This window comes from Tamandua tetradactyla, chromosome 5, assembly GCF_023851605.1.
Source record: "Tamandua tetradactyla isolate mTamTet1 chromosome 5, mTamTet1.pri, whole genome shotgun sequence".
NCBI lineage: Eukaryota > Metazoa > Chordata > Mammalia > Pilosa > Myrmecophagidae > Tamandua > Tamandua tetradactyla.
This window is the reverse complement of record NC_135331.1, coordinates 20,417,974-20,437,564: the sequence shown is the minus strand read 5'-3', so window position 1 is coordinate 20,437,564 and position 19,591 is coordinate 20,417,974. Positions and strand designations below refer to the sequence as shown.

Below are 19,591 nucleotides of genomic sequence, written 5' to 3'. Positions count from 1 at the left end.
TCAATCCCTTGATGCTGAGTCCCAGCTCATTCTAGGATTTCTGTCCCACATTGCCAGGAAGGTCCACACCCCTGGGAGTCATGTCCCGTGCTGAGAGGGGGAGGACAGTGAGTTTGCTTGTCGTATTGACTGAGAGAGAGGCCACATCTGAGCAACAAAAGAGGTTCTCTTGGGGGTGAGTCTTAGGCCTAGTCTCAAGTAGGCCCAGTCTATCCTTTGCAGGGTTAAGTTTCCTATGAACAAACCCCATGATTGGGGGCTCAGCTTATTGCCTTGGTTGTCCCCACTGCTTGTGAGACTATCAAGAATTCTCCACTTGGGGAAGTTAAATTTTCCCAGGGATGATTTTATCTCTATCAAATAAATGCCTTCATTTTGTGAATCCAACAGGGATCTTTTTTTTTTTTTTACTTGAGATATAATGCATATATCAAAAAATATACTCTTTTGAATTGTACAATTCAGTAGATTTCAGCATATTCATAAAATTGTATAGCCATTACCACTGTCTTAATCCCAGGACATTTTCATCAACACAGAAAGAAATCCTGTGCCCCTGAGCAGTCACTCTTCACATCTTCTCCCCCCAACCCCTGGGAATCACTAATTTACTTTCTCTCTCTATGAATTTTTTATTAATTAAAAAAATGACAAGAAACAAACGTTCCCAACACATACACTCAGCAATTCACAATATCATCACATAGTTGCATATTCATTATCATGATCATTTCCAAGAACATTAGCATCAATTCAGAAAAAGAAATAAAAAGACAACAGAAAAATATAACAAACAGAAAAAAAAAAGATTTTACAGGTCATACCCCTTACTGATCCTTTTCATTGATCACTAGCATTTCAAACTAAATCTATTTTAACATTTGTTCCCCCTATTATTTATTTTTATTCCATATGTTCCTCTCATCTGTTGACAAGGTAGATAAAAGGAACATCAGACACAAAGTTTTCACAAACACACAGTCACATTGTGAAAGCTATATCATTATACAATCATCATCAAGAAACATGGCTACTGGAACACAGCTGTACGTTTTCAGGCAGTTCCCTCCAGCCTCTCCATTACATCTTGGATAACAAGGTGATATCTACTTAATGCATAAGAATACTCTCCAGGATAACCTCTCGACTCTGTTTGGAATCTCTCAGCCATTGACACTTTGTCTCATTTCACTCTTCCCCCTTTTGGTGGAGGTTTTCTCAATCCCTTGATGCTGGGTCTCAGCTCATTCTAGAGTTTTTCTCAATCCCTTGATGCTGAGTCTCAGCTCATTCTGGGATTTCTGTCCCATGTTGCCAGGAAGGTCCACACCCCTGGGAGTCATGTCCCACGTAGACAGGGGGAGGGTGGTAAATTTGCTTGCTGTGTTGGCTAGAGAGAGAGGCCACATCCAAGCAACAAAAGAGGCTCTCTTGGGGGTGACTCCTAGGCCCAATTTTAAGGACACTTGACCTATTCCCTGTGGGGTCAAGCCCCATATGAACAAACTCCAAGACTCGGGGCTCATACCATAGCCTTGGTTGTCCACACTGCTTGTGAGAACATCAAGAATTCAACTTGGGGAGGTTGAATTTCCCCCGTTCTCACCATTCCCCAAAGGGGACTTTGCAAATACTTTCTCCCTCACTGATCAAATCACTCTGGGATTCATCAGGGCATCACTCTGGACAAACCAACAAAATCTCATGTCCTACCCAAGGTTCCATGTACTTATGTTGTCCAACCGACTACCTACATAAGTTATATTAGGAGATGCACTGGTCAAAATATAAATTTTGTACCAAATAAACATTTTTTGCTTTAGTCTCACACATAAGTTGAAAATTTAAAATATTAAGTACCATCTGTTTTCAGCACCCTGCAGTAATGACATTCCTTTGTTTTTCTCATGCAAAAACATTTTTTAAATTTGTACATTTAGTTACTATCATTATACACTCTAGGCATTCCTAGATTATACCATCTCAGTCTTTATCGTCTATCTTTCTTTGTGATTTCATTTATGCCCCTAGCCCTCCTCTCTCTGTCATTCTCACACTCAGCTTCATTCAGTGTTTTAACATAATTGTATTACAGTTAGGTAGTATTGTGCTTGTCCATTTCTGAGTTTTTATATTCAGTCCTGTTGCACAATCTGTATCCCTTCAGCTCCAATTTCCCAATATCTTACCCTATTTCTATCTCCTGATGGTCTCTGTTACCAAGGAAATATTCCAAGTTTATTCACTAATGTCAGTTCATATCAGTGAGACCATACAGTATTTGTCCTTTTGTTTCTGGCTAATCACACTCAGCATAATGTCCTTAAGGTCCATTCATGTTGTTACATACTTCATAACTTTATTCTGTCTAACAGCTGCTTAATATTCCATCTTATGTAAATGTCACAGTTTGTTTAGCCAACTATCTGTTGATGGACATTTTGACTGTTTCCATCTCTTGGTAATTGTTAATAATGCTGCTATAAACATTGGTGTGTAAATGTCGATTTGTGTCCTTGGCCTCGTGTCCTTTGAGTAGAGACAGCATATAGATGGGTCCTGTTTTTTAATCCATTTTGCCAGTCTATGTCTTTTGAGTGGGGAGTTTAGTCCATTAACATTTAGTGTTATTACTGCACGGGTAGTACTTTCTTCTACCATTTTGCCTTCTGGATTTTATATGTCGTATCTAATTTTCCTTCTTTTTACCTTTACTCATAGTCTTCCTTTCTATACTCTTCTCCACACCTCTCTCTTCTGTCTTTTCGTATCTGTCTCTAGTGCTCCCTTTAGTATTTCTTGCAGAGCTGGTCTCTTGGTCACAAATTCTCTCAGTGATTTTTTTTGTCTGAAAATGTTTTAATTTCTCCCTTTTTTGAAGGACAGTTTTGCTGGATATAGAATTCTTGGTTGGCAGTTTTTCTCTTTTAATAATTTAAATATATTATCCCACTGTCTTCTAGCTTCCATGGTTTCTGCTGAGAGATCTGCGCATAGTCTTATTGGGCTTCCCTTGTATGTGATGGATTGCTTTTCTCTTGCTGCTTTCAAGATCCTCTTTCTCTCTCTCTCTTTTTTTTTTTATTAATTAAAGAAAAAAAAGAAATTAACCCAACATTTAGAAATCATTCCATTCTACATATGCAATCAGTAATTCTTAATATCATCACATAGATGCATGATCATCATTTCTTAGTACATTTGCATCGATTTAGAAGAAGAACTAGCAAAACAACAGAAAAAGATATAGAATGTTAATATAGAGAAAAAATAAAAATAATAATAGACTTCCGGAGAAGATGGCGGCTTAGTAAGACGCGCGGGTCTTAGTTCCTCCTCCAGAAAAGCAACTAAAGAAAGAGAAACAATATGAAACAGCTCCCGGAGCCACAACAGATACCAAAAAGACAGCGTACCCCATTCTGGAACGGCTGAACGGGCAGGGAGAATCCACTGCGGCGAGATACCCGAGGGGCGTGCGTTTTCCCGGCCGGGGCGGCTGGTGACTGGGGTCCCCTCCACGCATGTGGCTCCCCAGTCTGACTGGGAACACTGGATAGCGGGGCCCTCCCGCCACGCTTGGCGTCTCGGGCCAGCTGAGCAATTTGGACTGGCACTCCCCCAAGCCGCGGCAGCCGGCGACCCCCCCCATGCGCGGTTTCCTGGGCGGACTGTGAGATTCGGATTGGCAAGTTAAAGGAGCCACAGCATCTTTTACTGGTGGGACCCGCAGACAGACGAGCGCCACGAGTGCCACCTACTGGGCAGGAAAAGAAAAACAGAGCCCAGAGATTTCACAGAAAACCTTTCAACCAGCCGGGTCCCACACCCAGGGAAATCTGATCAAATGCCCAGACAACAGCAGAAAATAATGGATGACGCTCGGAAAATTGAAGATATGGCCTAGTCAAAGGAAAAAACCAATAATTCAAATGAGATACAGGAGCTGAGACAACTAATGCTGAATATACGAACAGAAATGGAAAACCTCTTCAAAAACGAAATCGATAAATTGAGGGAGGACATGAAGAAGACATGGGCTGAACAAAAAGAAGAAATAGAAAATCTGAAAAAACAAATCACAGAACTTATGGGAGTGAAGGACAAAGAAGAAAAAATGGAAAAAACAATGGATACCTACAATGGTAGATCTAAAGAGACAGAAGCTACAATTAGTGAACTGGAGGATGGAACATCTGATTTCCAAAAAGAAACAGAAACTATAGGGAAAAGAATGGAAAAACTTGAGCAGGGGATCAGGGAACTGAATGACAATATGAAGTGCACAAATATACGTGTTGTGGGTGTCCCAGAAGGAGAAGAGAAGGGAAAAGGAGGAGAAAAACTAATGGAAGAAATTATCACTGAAAATTTCCCAACTCTTATGAAAGACCTAAATTTACAGATCCAAGAAGTGCAGCGCATCCCAAAGAGAATAGACCCAAATAGGCGTTCTCCAAGACACTTACTAGTTAGAATGTCGGAGGTCAAAGAGAAAGAGAGGATCTTGAAAGCAGCAAGAGAAAAACAATCTGTCACATACAAGGGAAACCTAATAAGACTATGTGTAGATTTCTCAGCAGAAACCATGGAAGCTAGAAGACAGTGGGATGATATATTTAAATTACTAAAAGAGAAAAACTGCCAACCAAGACTTCTATATCCAGCAAAATTGTCCTTCAAAAATAAAGGAGAAATTAAAACATTTATATACAAAAAGTCACTGAGAGAATTTGTGACCAAGAGACCAGCTCAGCAAGAAATACTAAAGGGAGCACTAGAGTCAGATACGAAAAGACAGAAGAGAGAGGTATGGAGTAAAGTGTAGAAAGAAGGAAAATCAGATATGATATATATAATACAAAAGCCAAAATGGTAGAGGAAAATATTATCCAAACAGTAATAACACTAAAAGTTAATGGACTGAATTTCCCAATCAAAAGACATAGAATGGCAGAATGGATTACGACCCAGCAATACCACTGCTAGGTATCTACTCAAAGGACTTAAGGGCAAAGACACAGACGGACATTTGCACACCAGTGTTTATAGCAGCATTATCTACAATTGCAAAGAGATGGAAACAGCCAAAATGTCCATCAACAGACGAGTGGCTAAACAAACTGTGGCGTATACCTACGATGGAATATTATGCAGCTTTAAGACAGACTAAACTTATGAAGCATGTAATAACATGGATGGACCTAGAGAACATTATGCTGAGTAAGTCTAGCCAAAAACTAAAGGACAAATACTGTATGGTCCCACTGATGTGAACCGACATTCGAGAATCAACTTGGAATATATCATTGGTAACAGAGACCAGCAGGAGTTAGAAACAGGGTAAGATAATGGGCAATTGGAGCTGAAGGGATACAGACTGTGCAACAGGACTAGATACAAAAACTCAAAAATGGACAGCACAATAATACCTAAGTATAATGTAACTATGTTGGAACACTGAATGAAGCTGCATCTGAAATATAGTTTTTTGTTTGTTAAAAATAAATAAATAAATAAATAATAGTACAAAAAAAAAGACAAACAAACAAACAGACAGACCAAAAAAAAAAAACCTATAGCTCAGATGCAGCTTCATTCAGTGTTTTAACATGATTACTTTACAATTAGGTATTATTGTGCTGTCCATTTTTGAGTTTTTGTATCTAGTCCTGTTGCACAGTCTGTATCTCTTCAGCTCCAATTGCCCATTATCCTACCCTGTTTCTAACTCCTGCTGGACTCTGTTACCAATGACATATTCCAAGTTTATTCTCGAATGTCGGTTCACATCAGTGAGACCATACAGTATTTGTCCTTTAGTTTTTGGCTAGACTCACTCAGCATAATGTTCTCTAGGTCCATCCATGTTATTACATGCTTCGTAAGTTTATCCTGTCTTAAAGCTGCACAATATTCCATCGTATGTATATACCACAGTTTGTTTAGCCACTCGTCTGTTGATGGACATTTTGGCTGTTTCCATCTCTTAGCAATTGTAAATAACGCTGCTATAAAGATTGGTGTGCAAATGTCCGTTTGTGTCTTTGCCCTTAAGTCCTTTGAGTAGATACCCAGCAATGGTATTGCTGGGTCGTATGGCAATTCTATATTCAGTTTTTTGAGGAACCGCCAAACTGCCTTCCACAGTGGTTGCACCATTTGACATTCCCACCAACAGTGGATAAGTGTGCCTCTTTCTCCACATCCTCTCCAGCACTTGTCCTTTTCTGTTTTGTTGATAATGGCCATTCTGGTGGGTGTGAGATGATATGTCATTGTGGTTTTGATTTGCATTTCTCTAATGGCCAGGGACATTGAGCATCTCTTCATGTGCCTTTTGGCCATTTGTATTTCCTCTTCTGATAGGTGTCTGTTCAAGTCTTTTTCCCATTTTGTAATTGCGTTGGCTGTCTTTTTGTTGTTGAGTTGGACAATCTCTTTATAAATTCTGGATACTAGACCTTTATCTGATATGTCATTTCCAAATATTGTCTCCCATTGTGTAGGCTGTCTTTCTACTTTCTTGATGAAGTTCTTTGATGCACAGAAGTGTTTAATTTTGAGGAGCTCCCATTTATTTCTTTCCTTCTTCAGTGCTCTTGCTTTAGGTTTAAGGTCCATAAAACCGCCTCCAATTGTAAGTTTCATAAGATATCTCCCTACATTTTCCTCTAACTGTTTTATGGTCTTAGACCTAACCTCTCTTTCTCTTTGACTTCTTTCTGATTATTAAATGTCTTGGAGTATGTCTATTTGGATCTATGCTCTTTGGGGTACGCTGCACTTCTTGGATCTGTAATTTTAAGTCTTTCATAAGAGTTGGGAAATTTTCAGTGATAATTTCCTCCATTAGTTTTTCTCCTCCTTTTCCCTTCTCTTCTCCTTCTGGGACACCCACAACACGTGTATTCGTGCGCTTCATATTGTCTTTCAGTTCCCTGAGTCCCTGCTCATATTTTTCCATTTTTTTCCCTATAGTTTCTGTTTCTTGTTGGATTTCAGATGTTCTGTCCTCCAGTTCAGAAATCCTATGTTCTGTCTCTGAAATCTACCACTGTAGGTTTCCATTGTTCTTTTCATCTCTTCTACTGTATCTTTCATTCCCATAAGTTCTGTGATTTGTGTTTTCACACTTTCAGTTTCTTCTTTTTGTTCTTTCCTTGCCTTCTTTATATCCTCCCTCAGTTCATTGATTTGGTTTTTGATGAGGTTTTCCATGTCTGTTTGTACATTCTGAATTAATTGTTTCAGCTCCTGTATGTCATTTGAATTGTTGGTTTATTCCTTTGACTGGGCCATATCTTCAATTTTCCTAGTGTGATTTGTTATTTTTTGCTGGCATCTAGGCATTTAATTACCTTAATTAGTTTATTCTGGAGATTGCTTTCACTTCTTTTATCTAGGGTTTTCTTGCTGGATGAATTTGTTGTCTATCTGTTCTTTGACATTCTGTTCAGCTTTATCTGGACCTCTAGCTTAAGTTTTATTTAACAGAGGAGAATTTTTCAGTTCTTGTTTTCTTGTTTCTTGCCCTGCTTGTGTGGTGCCTTCCCCCCCTCACACACTTAGGAGGGTCTACTTAGATATTATAGACCCCAGCCAGATTTTCCCAGACCAAACTGGCCTCCTATCAGGAGGAAAGAGTCACCTGTGTTGGTTTTCCCTGAGTGTGAGACCCAGCAGGTTGAAAGACTTTCCTGTGAAGTCTCTGGACTCTGTTTTTCTTATCCTGCCCAGTATGTGGCGCTTGTCTGACTGCAGGTCCCATGAGCATAAGATGATGTAGTACCTTTAACTTTGGCAGACTCTCCCTGCTGGGGGCGTGGTGGAGACAGAGGAGAGGTTGTAGGCTGGTTTTAATGGCTTCAAATTACCAAGCCCTGGTGTCTGAATTCCTTGATGGAGGGATTCCACCTGGGTGCGGCTTCACCCCTCCCCTGGGGAAGGCACAGGCTCCAGACAAACCCCCAAAAGAGCTCACTTCTGCCTATGCCTGGGACAGTTGCAGCCTGAAAATTCCTGCTGCTGTGTCCAGAGGCAGACAAGCCTTTGTAGATACACAGCCACAAAAACCTCTGTTTCCTTCTTTTTTTTTTTTTAATTCCCTTTTTCTGTCAGTCCTGCCCCCTTGGCGCCGGGGCAAAAATGAGCAACCTCCGCTTTGACCAGGTTCACCTGAGCTGGGGGGCTATTTTTAGTAGTCAGAATTTGTTAATTAGTTCCACAATTGGCGTTTGATTGTGCCCAGTCCCTGTTGCTGGTAAAGTCCTTTCCTTTCTCCTCTGGGAAGCAGCCTGTGGTGGAGGGGCGCTGGCCACCGCAGGTTTAGGAACTCACGGTTCTGGGGGGGCGCTCGCAGCCGGTCCAGCTGGTCCAGACTGGGGTACGCTGTGTGTCTGGTCACTATTGTGGCTCTGGGAGCTGTTCTGTACTGTTTCTGGTTATTTAGTAGTTGTTCTGGAGGACGAACTAAAATGCACACGTTGTTAAGCCGCCGTCTTGACCTGGAAGCTCTCTCTATGAATTTGAATTTGCCTATTCTGAATATTTTTGTGCATTTTGTGACCTTTTCTTTTTTTCCTGACTTCTTACACTTAGCATAATGTTTTAAGGTTTCATCAATATTGTCACATGTATCAGTACTTCATCCTTTTTGTATGGACAGACCCGGTTTTGTTTATCCATTCATCAGTTGGTGGACATTTTGGTTGTTTCTACTTTTTGACTATGATGAATAACGCTGCTGTGAACATTTATGTTCAAGTTTTTGTGTGGATGTATGTTTTCAGTCTTCTTAGACACCTAGGAGTGAATTGCTGGGTCATATGGCTAGGTTTAAATTTTTGAGGAATTTTCAGACAGCTTCCACCATGGCTTTCCCATTTTACACTCCCACCAGCATTGTATGAGGATTTTGCTTTCTGTCCATCCTCACCATCACTTGTTCTTGTCTTTTTTTTTAACTTTTACTTTTGAAATACTATCAAAATTACAGTCCGTTAGAAAAAGAATATAAACCCCATACAGATAACTCTTAACATACCACTTTCTTCGCAGATACCCTGATTCACCAATTTAACGTTTTGTCACATTTGCCATAATCATTCTATCCTTCCATCTGTCAGTCAGTCCATTTTCTGAACACGTAAGTGTAGGTTGTATACATCATGCTCCCTGAACAGTTAATACTGCTGTGTACATTTCTTAAAGAAAGGATATTCACTTATGTAACCACCTTAAGTGCAGTTATCAAACTCAAGAACTCTAACATTGATATAAAGTTTACAGCCTGTATTCCAGTTTTGTTCATATGTCCTAATAATGTCCCTTTGAGCCTTTCCTCCTTGTTAGAGCTCATCTAAGATCATATATTTCATTTAATTGTTATTATTCCCTTAGTTCTTTTTTTCTTTCTTTTTTTCAAATAGTGGAAACATATATACAACATAAATCTTCTCATCTAAGCACTCCTAAGCATATGATTCAGTGGAATTACTCATATTTACAATGCTGTGGTACCCTCACTGCCGTCTATTACTAAAACTAACCCATCTCCCCAAACAGAGACCCTATACCCATTGTCCATTAACTCCCCATTCTCCCTCCTGCCCCTGACAATTTGTACCCTAATTTCTGTTTCTATGAGTTTGCATTTTCTCCCATATTTTCTTTGTAGTAATTATGGGGCTTATATTTAACTTCTTAAATCTATGTAATTTCATTTGCTTTGATATCAACTTAACTTGAATAGTTTACACAAACTATGTTCCTATACCCTCCGTCCCCTCACCTTTATGTAGTTTTTGTCACAGATTACATGTTTATACAGTATGAATCCCAAACATTGATTTATCATTCCTTTTTTTTTTTTATGCTGTATGGTGGGGTTTATATTTTATTCTTTTTCCATGTGACCGTCCCATTATTGCAGTGCCATTTGTTGACATTTTTTTTTCTTTTTTTTGGGACATGCAGGAGCCAGAAATTGAACCCTGGTCTCCTGCATGACAGGCAAGAATTCTACCACTGAACTACCCTTGCACCCTTGATTTATCATTACATTTTAATGCATTATACTGTAGGAAGTGAAAAATGATGTTACAAATACAAAATACAATAGTGCTGGTGTTTATATTTACCCATGTCATTATCTTTTACCAGAGATTTTTACTTCTTCATGTGGCGTCAGTCCCGGTTTAGTGATGAGCTCCCTAAGCTTTTGTTTATTTGGGGATATCTTAAGCCTGCTCTCATTTTTGAAAGACCGTTTTGCTGGATGTACAGTCCTTGGTTGGCAAAGATAAAACATTTGCCTTCATTACTGTAAATATGTCTTCCCACTGCCTTCTTGCCTCCATGGTTTCTGATGAGAAACTCACACTTAAGCTTACTGAGGTTTCCTTGTACATGACATATTGCTTCTCTCGTGGCTTTCAGAATTCTCTCTTTATCTTTGTCATGGCGATACTCTGGTTATAACATCGCTTAGTGTGGGTCTGTTAGGGTTTATCCTGTTAGAAGTTGGTTGAACATCTTGGATTTGTATATTCATGTCTTTCATTAAATTTGGGTAATTTTCAGCCTTAATTCTTTTTTTTATTTTTTAATTTTTTTTACATGGGCAGGCACTGGGAATCGAACCCGGGTCCTCTGGCATGGCAGGCAAGCATTCTTGCCTGCTGAGCCACTGTGGCCCGCCCAGCCATTAATTCTTTGAATATTCTCTCTGCTCCTTTCTCTCTCTCTTCTTTTGGGACTCTCACACTGTTTATATTGGTCCACTTGATGGTGTCATACAGGTTCTTCAGGTTCTATTCCTTTCTTCTTTCTGCTCCTTATAGTGGATGATTTCAATTGTCTTATCTTCGTGTTCATTGATTCTTTCATCTGCCATCTCCAATCTGCTATTGAATCCCTCTAAGGGGTTTTAAATTTCTGTTACCGTGGTCTTCAGCTCTGTTCCCTTTTCATAATTTCCATCTCTCTATTGATATTCTCTTTGTATTCATCTGTCGTTTCTTTTGTTTTCCTAATTTCCCTTAGTTCTTTGTCCATAGTTTTCTTAACCCTTTGAGCATATTTAGGACCATTTTTAAAAATGTGAAAATGCAGAATTCCGTTTTAACCCCCCTATTATTAACCTTACACTAGTGTAGTGCATTTGATGAAAGAATATTATTATAATTGTTCTATCCATGATTTACATTAGGGGTTCCCTGTTTGTGTTTTAGAGTCCTATGGGTTTTTTTTTTAATTATTTTTATTCTAGTAACATATCTGTAACCTAAAATTCCCTCTTTTTATTACATTCAGATATAAAATTCAGTGCTGTTAATTAACATTTAATCTTCACCTTTGCTTGGGCCATAGCTTCCTATTTCTTTGTATATTTTGTGATCTTTTATTGAAACCTAGACATTTTGATATTTTAATGTGGTGTTGTTGGAATTTAAGCTCTGGAGCATATATTCCTTAAGTTAGTGTTATGACAGAGCTTTCCTTGAATGCCAGAACACCTTACCCAGTCTTTGCAGATTGACCTGCGCATGGGCTCTCCTTTTGTTCAAAGCTTTTGTCAGGCGATGAAGCTCTGAAGGGTCTCACTCCACCATCTTGTTAGGGACAGGGCCTCTCAGTCTGTTCTTGTTTTTTGTTGTTTGTTTCTGTTCTAGTTTGCTAGCTGCTGGAATGCAACATACCATAATCAATGGCTTCTAAAAAAGGGAATTTAATAAGTTGCTAGTTTACAGTTCTAAGGCCAAGAAAATGTCCAATTAAAACAAGCCTATAGAAGTGTCCAATCAAAGGTATCCAGGGAAAGATACCTTGGTTCAAGAAGGCCGATGATGTTCAGGGTTTCTCTCTCAAGTGAGAAGGCACGTGGTGAACACAGTCACAGTTTCTCTCTTGGCTAGAAGGGCACATGGCGAACTTGGTGTCATCTGCTAGCTTTCTCTCCTGGCTTCCTGTTTTATGAAGCCCCCCAGGAGGCGTTTTCCTTCTTCATCTTCAAAGTTCGCTGGCTTGTGGGCTCTCTGCTTCTCTTGGCTATATCATTCTGCTCTGCTCTCTCTGAATTGCTCTCATTCTCCAAAATGTCTCCTCTTTTATAGGACTTCAGAAACTAATCAAGACCCACCCAAATGGGTGGAGACATGCCTCAACGTAATCTAGCTCAACAACCACTCTTGATTAAATCACTTCTCCAGGGAGGTGATCTGATTACAGTTTCAAACATAAAATACTAATAGGGACTGGAGGAAACGGCTGCCTTTACAAAATGGGATTAGGATTAAAACATGGCTTTTCTAGGGTACACACATCATTTCAAACAAGCACAGTTTCCTTTTTAAAATTTCTCTGTTTACTAAGATTCTTATATTGCTCATTCATTGTTTTCCTGATATCCGTTAGTTCTTTCTCTTTATTTTCCTTTATCTGTTTGAGCATTTTCATGCAAATTATTGAGATAAAGTCACAGACCATGCAAACCATCTGAAGTGTACAATCACTGGCTCACAGTATCATCATATATATATATTTTTTTGGTGGGGAGGTGCATGGTCCGGGAATCGAACATGGGTCTCCTGCATGGAAGGTGAGCAGTCTATCACAGCAGTCTATCACTGAACCACCCGTGCACCATGTCATTTTTTTATTTTAACCATCCTGGTGGCATTAAGAGGCATCTCATTGTGGTTTTGATTTGTATTTCCCTAATGACTAATGATTTGAATGTCTTTTTATGTGTTAGTTGTTTGCATATCCTTTTTGAGAAATACCTATTCAAATCTTTTGTTCTTTTTCAACTGGTTATTTTTTTGTTGTTGACCAACATGGGTCTTTAGAGTGATTAAATTGCCTGGGCTTGTGGAAGAGATAAGCCAGGTATTTCTCTTGGAATTTCTGGGGCCAGGCTGTTTGTGAGCTCATTTTATCTGGGTTTAACTATTCTGAGCACTTCTTGCTTCAATACCACCACTAGTTTTGGGGCCTTTGGTGTTTCAAAACCTCTTTTAGGTTGCTGCTTCTGAATAAGGTCTGTGGTGCCTGAGTACCTCACCCGCGGAGGCTCAGCACTGTGGCTGTAGCTCATTGCCGGTAGAAACCAGACCACAAGTGTTCCTACCCTTTGTGGCTCCGCAGTGCAAAGGGACCACAGGTGCTGCGTGTATAAAATGTCCTGTACTTCCTGCTGGTGAAGCAAGGGTTGCTGTTTGCAGACAGACTGGGTTCCCCACATGGAAACTTGTGGTGTGCAAGGGAGGAGGTGCCCCTAGGGGCGCCCTTCTCTTCTAGTCCATGCTAGTTCTGTGGCCCTAGTGACTTTGCTATTCCATAGACTTGAACAAACCAGCCTCTCTCCTCTTTGGAAATACAGCCATTGCCCCAGTCCTGCTGGATGCCTTGACAGACCCCTCCAGGAAGACCCAGAAGTGTCTGCAGACCCTGCTAGATACCAAGTTTGTCCACTTCATTGATGCCCCGTCCCTGGCGCTCATCATGCCCATTGTGCAGAGAGCCTTCCAGGATCGTTCTACAGACACACGCAAGATGGCAGCCCAGATTATTGGCAACATGTACTCCCTGACAGACCAGAAGGTACGGCCCTGCTGGGCTGGTGCAGAAAGACCAGTAGATGCTAGTTTGGGGAATTGAGTCCCTGCCCACAAGAGCCATGAGAGGGATATGGGTGTCTGTTCCCTGATTAGGTTTGGGGGGCAGGAGGATGGGCCATTTTTGGGAGATGGGGATAGAAGTCTGGGTTCTCTGGGCATCATGTAGAGAACAGCGGTTCAAGTCTTTGCTAGCTTAGTACAGGAGAGGCCCATCCCACTGGGCCTTCTCACAGACTGAGGTAGAGGGAGGGTCCAGCTTTCCCTTGAGCTTTCAGGAGTGTTGGTCAAGTGGCTGCTATTTCAATAACTTGCAATGTTTTCTTGTCACAGCATTTGCTTTCCTAAGCTTCCTGGAAGAAACCAGCCTGCCTTGGGAGTGTTCCTTTTTTTATTGGTTTGTTTCTCTGCTCCCAAGTGCTTGCATGTATGATATCACTGAGGCTATGGGTAAAGGAAGATAAAATGGAGAAGTTATCACATCAATCAAAGATAATTTAGGATATCAAAAAATTAGGAAAACAAAACATTTTGTCTGTAGTCCCCCAGCACCAAAACAATTACTGTTAATCTTTTTTTAAATAATGTTCTGAATGTAAATTTATTTTCAAGTTATAGCAAGTTTATAAACTGATTTTTAATAGCTATATAATATTCCAACAAGTTTATTGTACCGTATCTATTGTTGATCATATGGTATACAGGCTTTTTTTTTTCTATTTTAAATGATGCTGTAGCAAACCTGTTTTTTTTCTGTATTTAACATTATTCCACAAAGCAGAATCCTACATCAAGAGATACAACATTTCAAAATAAATAAAGGGACAATGATAGAGAATTTCTGAAAGGGAAGTACTGGAAGTAATTTCTTCAGGATCCCAGAGGCTTAGGCAGTCTCAGTTCTGGGAACAGGGTAGGGGAGTGGGAGCGTGTGCTATGGCTGCTGCTCTGCCTAGCCTATTGGCGAAAGGCCTGGATTGGTTCCCTGGGTCCTTCAGGGAACCCAGGGAGGGTGTGTGCTTGGTTAGTTACCTTTCCCACCTCTTCTGTGAATTTTAGGTTGTCATGCTCAGGGTCCTTCTTGAGTATTTCTTGTCAGCAGAATGGCTTTGTTAGGTCCATACTGGAATGGGTCCTGGAGAAGGTAGGAATCAGGCTTTGCTTGAGTCACCTCTTGTGTCACTATAGGACTTGGCTCCATACCTGCCGAGCGTGACGCCTGGCCTGAAAGCCTCTCTTTTGGACCCTGTGCCTGAGGTGAGTCTGGGAGAAGAGGGGTAAGGCAAGAGGAGCTCATTGTGTCAGCCCAGTTCCCAGTAAATGCATTCCTGAGAATTCCCCATCAGCTGCTGGTAAAGGGCAGGAGATCCTAGGGGCCTTCCTCTCCCCTGACTGGCTACCTGACTGGGCTGTGTCTCTTCATCATCTCTGTTTGCGGTTACCTGACAGGTGCGGACGGTGTCTGCAAAGGCTCTTGGGGCCATGGTGAAGGGTATGGGGGAATCGTGCTTTGAGGACCTGCTGCCATGGCTGATGGAGACACTGACCTATGAGCAGAGCTCTGTTGACCGCTCAGGGGCTGCACAAGGTGAGGCCAAAGCAGGCTAGTGCTGGATCAGGAATTCCCTCTAGGTCCTCAGATCCAGGGGGTTCATCCTGTCCTGTTTTGCAGGGCTGGCTGAAGTCATGGCTGGCCTAGGGGTGGAGAAATTGGAAAAGCTCATGCCGGAAATAGTAGCTACAGCCAGCAAAGTGGACATTGCACCCCACGTCCGAGATGGCTACATCATGATGTTTAACTACCTGCCCATCACCTTTGGGGACAAATTCACTCCTTATGTTGGACCCATCATCCCCTGTATTCTCAAAGTAGGTACCAATGACCATGTCAGGGATAGGGTTCTTGAGGAGGGAAGGCAGGAGACAGGCCTTTTGAAGGGCCAGGGGCTCCTTGCTGATGGGGACAGGAGTCCTCCTCCTGCTGTTCAGGGAGCCCTACTCCTTTACTGACTGGGTGTGGAGTGGGAGGCAGCTCTGGCTGACCCACCCTTTGTGCATGCAGGCTCTTGCTGACGAGAACGAGTTTGTGCGTGATACTGCCCTGCGTGCAGGTCAGCGGGTCATCTCCATGTACGCCGAGACAGCCATCGCTTTGCTGCTGCCCCAGTTGGAGCAAGGCCTCTTTGATGACCTCTGGAGAATAAGGTGAGAACACAGGCGGTAAGACCCAGTGGGTCTTTGCATTCTGGGAACTCTCAATGGGAAATGAAGAACAGAATGTTGCCACGAACTGTCTCACTTTTTCCAGGCTCTTGCTTTTAGTTTGAACTTCTCCAGTTTCCTCTGACCAAGTCTTCATTCTGATTCTCTTTTTTTGTTGTTGTTAAAATTTTTTTTATTGTTAAAATAACGTATATACAAAAAAGCAGTACATTTCAAAACACACTGCAACAATTAGCTATAGAACGAATTTCAGAGTTTTGTATGGGTTAAAAAGCAACAATTTTAGGTTTTTACTTCTAGCATGTTAAAGCACAATTTTATTTATTTATTTTTATTAAATTTTTTTTTAAAACCAAACAAACGCAAATATTCCTCTTTTGATCATTCCGTTCTATATATATAATCAGTAATTCACAATATCGTCACATAGTTGCATATTCATCATCATGATCATTTTTTGGAACATTTACATCTATTCAGAAAAAGAAGTAAAAAGAAAACAGAAAAAAATTCATACATACCATACCCCCCACCCCTCCCCTTCATTGATCACCAGCATTTCAATCTAAATTTATTTTAACATATGTTTCCCCTATTATTCATCTTTATTCCATATGTTTTACTCTTCTGTTGACAAGGTAGATGAAAGGAGCCTCAGACACAAGGTTTTCACAATCACACAGTCACATTGTGAAAGCTATATCATTATACAATCATCTTCAAGAAACATGGCTACTGGAACACAGCTCCACATTTTCAGGCAGTTCTCTCCAGCCTCTCCACTACATCTTTTTGTTGTTGTTGTTCAATTCAAAATTTATCATAAAATTCCTTTTATTAAAGGTTGAACAAATCTCTTTTGTTTCATAATATCTTAAAATACAAACAATTTTGAAAGTACATTGACTGTCAAGTTCTGGAAAATATATTGCAACTGTTTAATTTGTCCCAAGCCTAAATTCAGGAAAAATTTTTCCACATCTCTCAAAGATCTTTCATTTTACTTACTGAAATTTAATAATTAGATTTTATTCCAGTTCTCCTATCCCAAGGATCTCCACTACATCTTGATTAACAAGGTGATATCTATATATCTATTTTTTTTTTTTAGGTGATATCTATTTAATGCATAAGAATAACCTCCAGGATAACCTCTGGACTCTGGAATCTCTCAGCCATTGACACTTTATTTTGTCTCATTTCACTCTTCCCCCTTTTGGTTGAGAAGGTTTTCTCAATCCCCTGATGCTGAGTCTCAGCTCATTCTAGTGGTTTTCTCAATCCCTTGATACTGAGTCCCAGCTGATTCCAGGATTTCTGTCCCACATTGCCAGGAAGGTCCACACCCCTGGGAGTCATGTCCCACGCAGACAGGGAGAGGGTGGTGAATTTGTTTGTTGTGTTGGCTGGAGCAGGAGGCCACATTCGAGCAACAAAAGAGGTTCTCCTGGGGGTGACTCTTAAGCCTAATTTTAAGTAGGCTTGACCTATCCTTTGTGGGGTTAGGTTTCATATGAACAAACCCCAAAATTGGGGGTTCAGCCTATAGCTTTGGTTATCCACACTGCTTGCGAGAATATCAAGAATTCAACTTGGGGAAGTTGAATTGTCCCCCTTTCTCACCTTTCCCGGAAGGGGACTTTGCGAATACTTTTTTATTCACTGTTCAAATCACTCTGGGATTTATCGGGGCATCTGATTCTCTTTTAAAAAGTTCTCCCTAGTCTTCCAGTTGTATTAAAATTATAAACATGAGTACCCTATAGCCTGGAATTTCCACTTCTAGGAATTTATTCCAAAGACATTTGGCCAAGTGCTTAAAGAGGTTTATAAGGGATGTTTGTTGTAGTATTATTTATCATTTGAAAAATGAAGTTGGTTTTTGAAAAAGCACAGCATATAGTACACTTGTGTTCAGCCATTACAAAGGATGATTTAGGACTACATTAGCTGTTGATGGAACAATGCAAGCTAAGGCCCAGCATGTGCAGTGTGGGCCCATTTTCCATGTTGTGTGAAGTGTAAAGATGGAGCTGTGTACAAGTGTGTCACCAGATTGTCAGGGCAGCTGCTTGGTTAGTGGGAGTTTCGATGTTTGTTTAAACCTTTTCTTTTCGTATTTTTCTGTATTTCTTGAATTTTCAGTTTGAGTGTGACTATTATTTTTATAATCCTTAAGAATAAGAAACTTAATTGAATTTGATAAGAAATAGTTTTCTTCTAGGTCTCTCCTGGTTTTTAAACTTCTGATGATCAGTGTTCTGGTTTTTCTGCCTCCTTTTTGTTTTCTGTCTCTAATAACTTTTATAATAGAAATTTTCACACATGCAGAAAAATAGAGAGAATCTCCATGGTTCCATCAGCTGTATGTTTTTTTAAAAATGTTGTTTTCCATTGTCAAAGTAATATACGGTAATTAGTAGAACACTTGGAAAATATGTAAGAAAGGGTAAAGAAATGAGAAATGTCTATAACTCCTTTTCCTGTTCCAAAAGAACCACCATTAACATTTTGGGTGCATTACTTTCTGGTATTTTATCTGTACCATTCTTGGTTGTGCACTGCCAGTCCCCTTTTGCCCACTTCTAACCCCTGTCCCCGTGGCTGTGTGACTCTGTCCTCCTCAGGTTTAGCTCAGTTCAGCTCCTTGGGGATCTCCTGTTCCACATCTCAGGAGTCACTGGGAAAATGACCACAGAAACTGCCTCTGAAGATGACAACTTTGGAACTGCCCAGTCCAACAAGGTGCATGAAATTGTGAAGTGGGGCTGACTTTCTTCCCTCTGCTGGTGGGAGGGTTACTCTGGGGCCAGCTCACCTGCCGCTCATACTGTCTTCTCTGTTCCCTCTTGCCTCCACCGGCTGCAGGCAATCATCACTGCCCTGGGGGTAGATCGGCGGAACCGGGTGCTGGCAGGGCTATACATGGGCCGCTCGGACACCCAGCTGGTTGTGCGCCAGGCATCCCTGCATGTCTGGAAGATCGTGGTCTCCAACACCCCCCGCACCTTGCGTGAGATTCTGCCTACTCTCTTTGGTCTCCTGCTGGGATTCCTAGCTAGCACATGCGCAGATAAGAGAACGGTAAGTTACCCAGACCTTGCTTTGTCCCAGCAGCCCCTTATACCTTTAGAGCCTAGAAAGTAGGGTTTGCAGAGATTGGGGAAAGGGTCTAGCCGGGAAGCTAACAGGGAGGGGCCATTAATTTATTTACTGATTCATTCAACTACTATTTATTAAGCTACTATTTATCACTTATTAGCTAATATTTATTGTGCTGAGCTGGGCCTAGGACCTGGATTTATCAGAGAATAAAGGCACCCTCATGCCTTATCTTTGTGGAGTGCCACTCCTGTGGTGGAGATGGACATTAATCGAGTAACTGCACAAACAGATGTAAAGTAGTACTGTGGCAAGTGCTTCACGACCCTGCAGATGCTTGTAATAGGGGCATCTGACCTAACTACGGGAGTCAAGGAAGGCTTCTCAGGAGAAACGATGTTTGAAGATAAAAGATGAACGAGCATTAACTAGGCAAAGAGATGGGAAAAGAGTATTACAGACCGAGGGAACAGTGCTTTAGTTACAAAGACAAGCTGGTCAAAGTCCTGTTGCGGGCGGGAACATTGGCCAACATCACGGACTGAGTAGAGGCTGAAGCGCAGAGGCTGGAGGAGTAGGTAGGTGTGAGCAAGGCTGAGGAGCTGGACTGGGACAGGCGTGCTGGGTGGTTGGGAGGAGGCACCCAG

General features: G+C 41.0%; 1 protein-coding gene across 1 annotated transcript in view; it reads left to right on the top strand.

The window, feature by feature from the left end:
- The window catches only part of GCN1 (GCN1 activator of EIF2AK4), a 98,479-nt gene that overhangs the window by 63,149 nt on the left and 15,739 nt on the right, over positions 1–19,591 (top strand). The window contains exons 38-44 of the mRNA XM_077159995.1: positions 13,385–13,605; positions 14,808–14,876; positions 15,069–15,207; positions 15,292–15,488; positions 15,682–15,824; positions 18,470–18,587; positions 18,711–18,926. Coding sequence (XP_077016110.1) covers positions 13,385–13,605; positions 14,808–14,876; positions 15,069–15,207; positions 15,292–15,488; positions 15,682–15,824; positions 18,470–18,587; positions 18,711–18,926 — 1,103 coding nt within the window. The remainder of the gene's footprint in view (positions 1–13,384; positions 13,606–14,807; positions 14,877–15,068; positions 15,208–15,291; positions 15,489–15,681; positions 15,825–18,469; positions 18,588–18,710; positions 18,927–19,591) is intronic.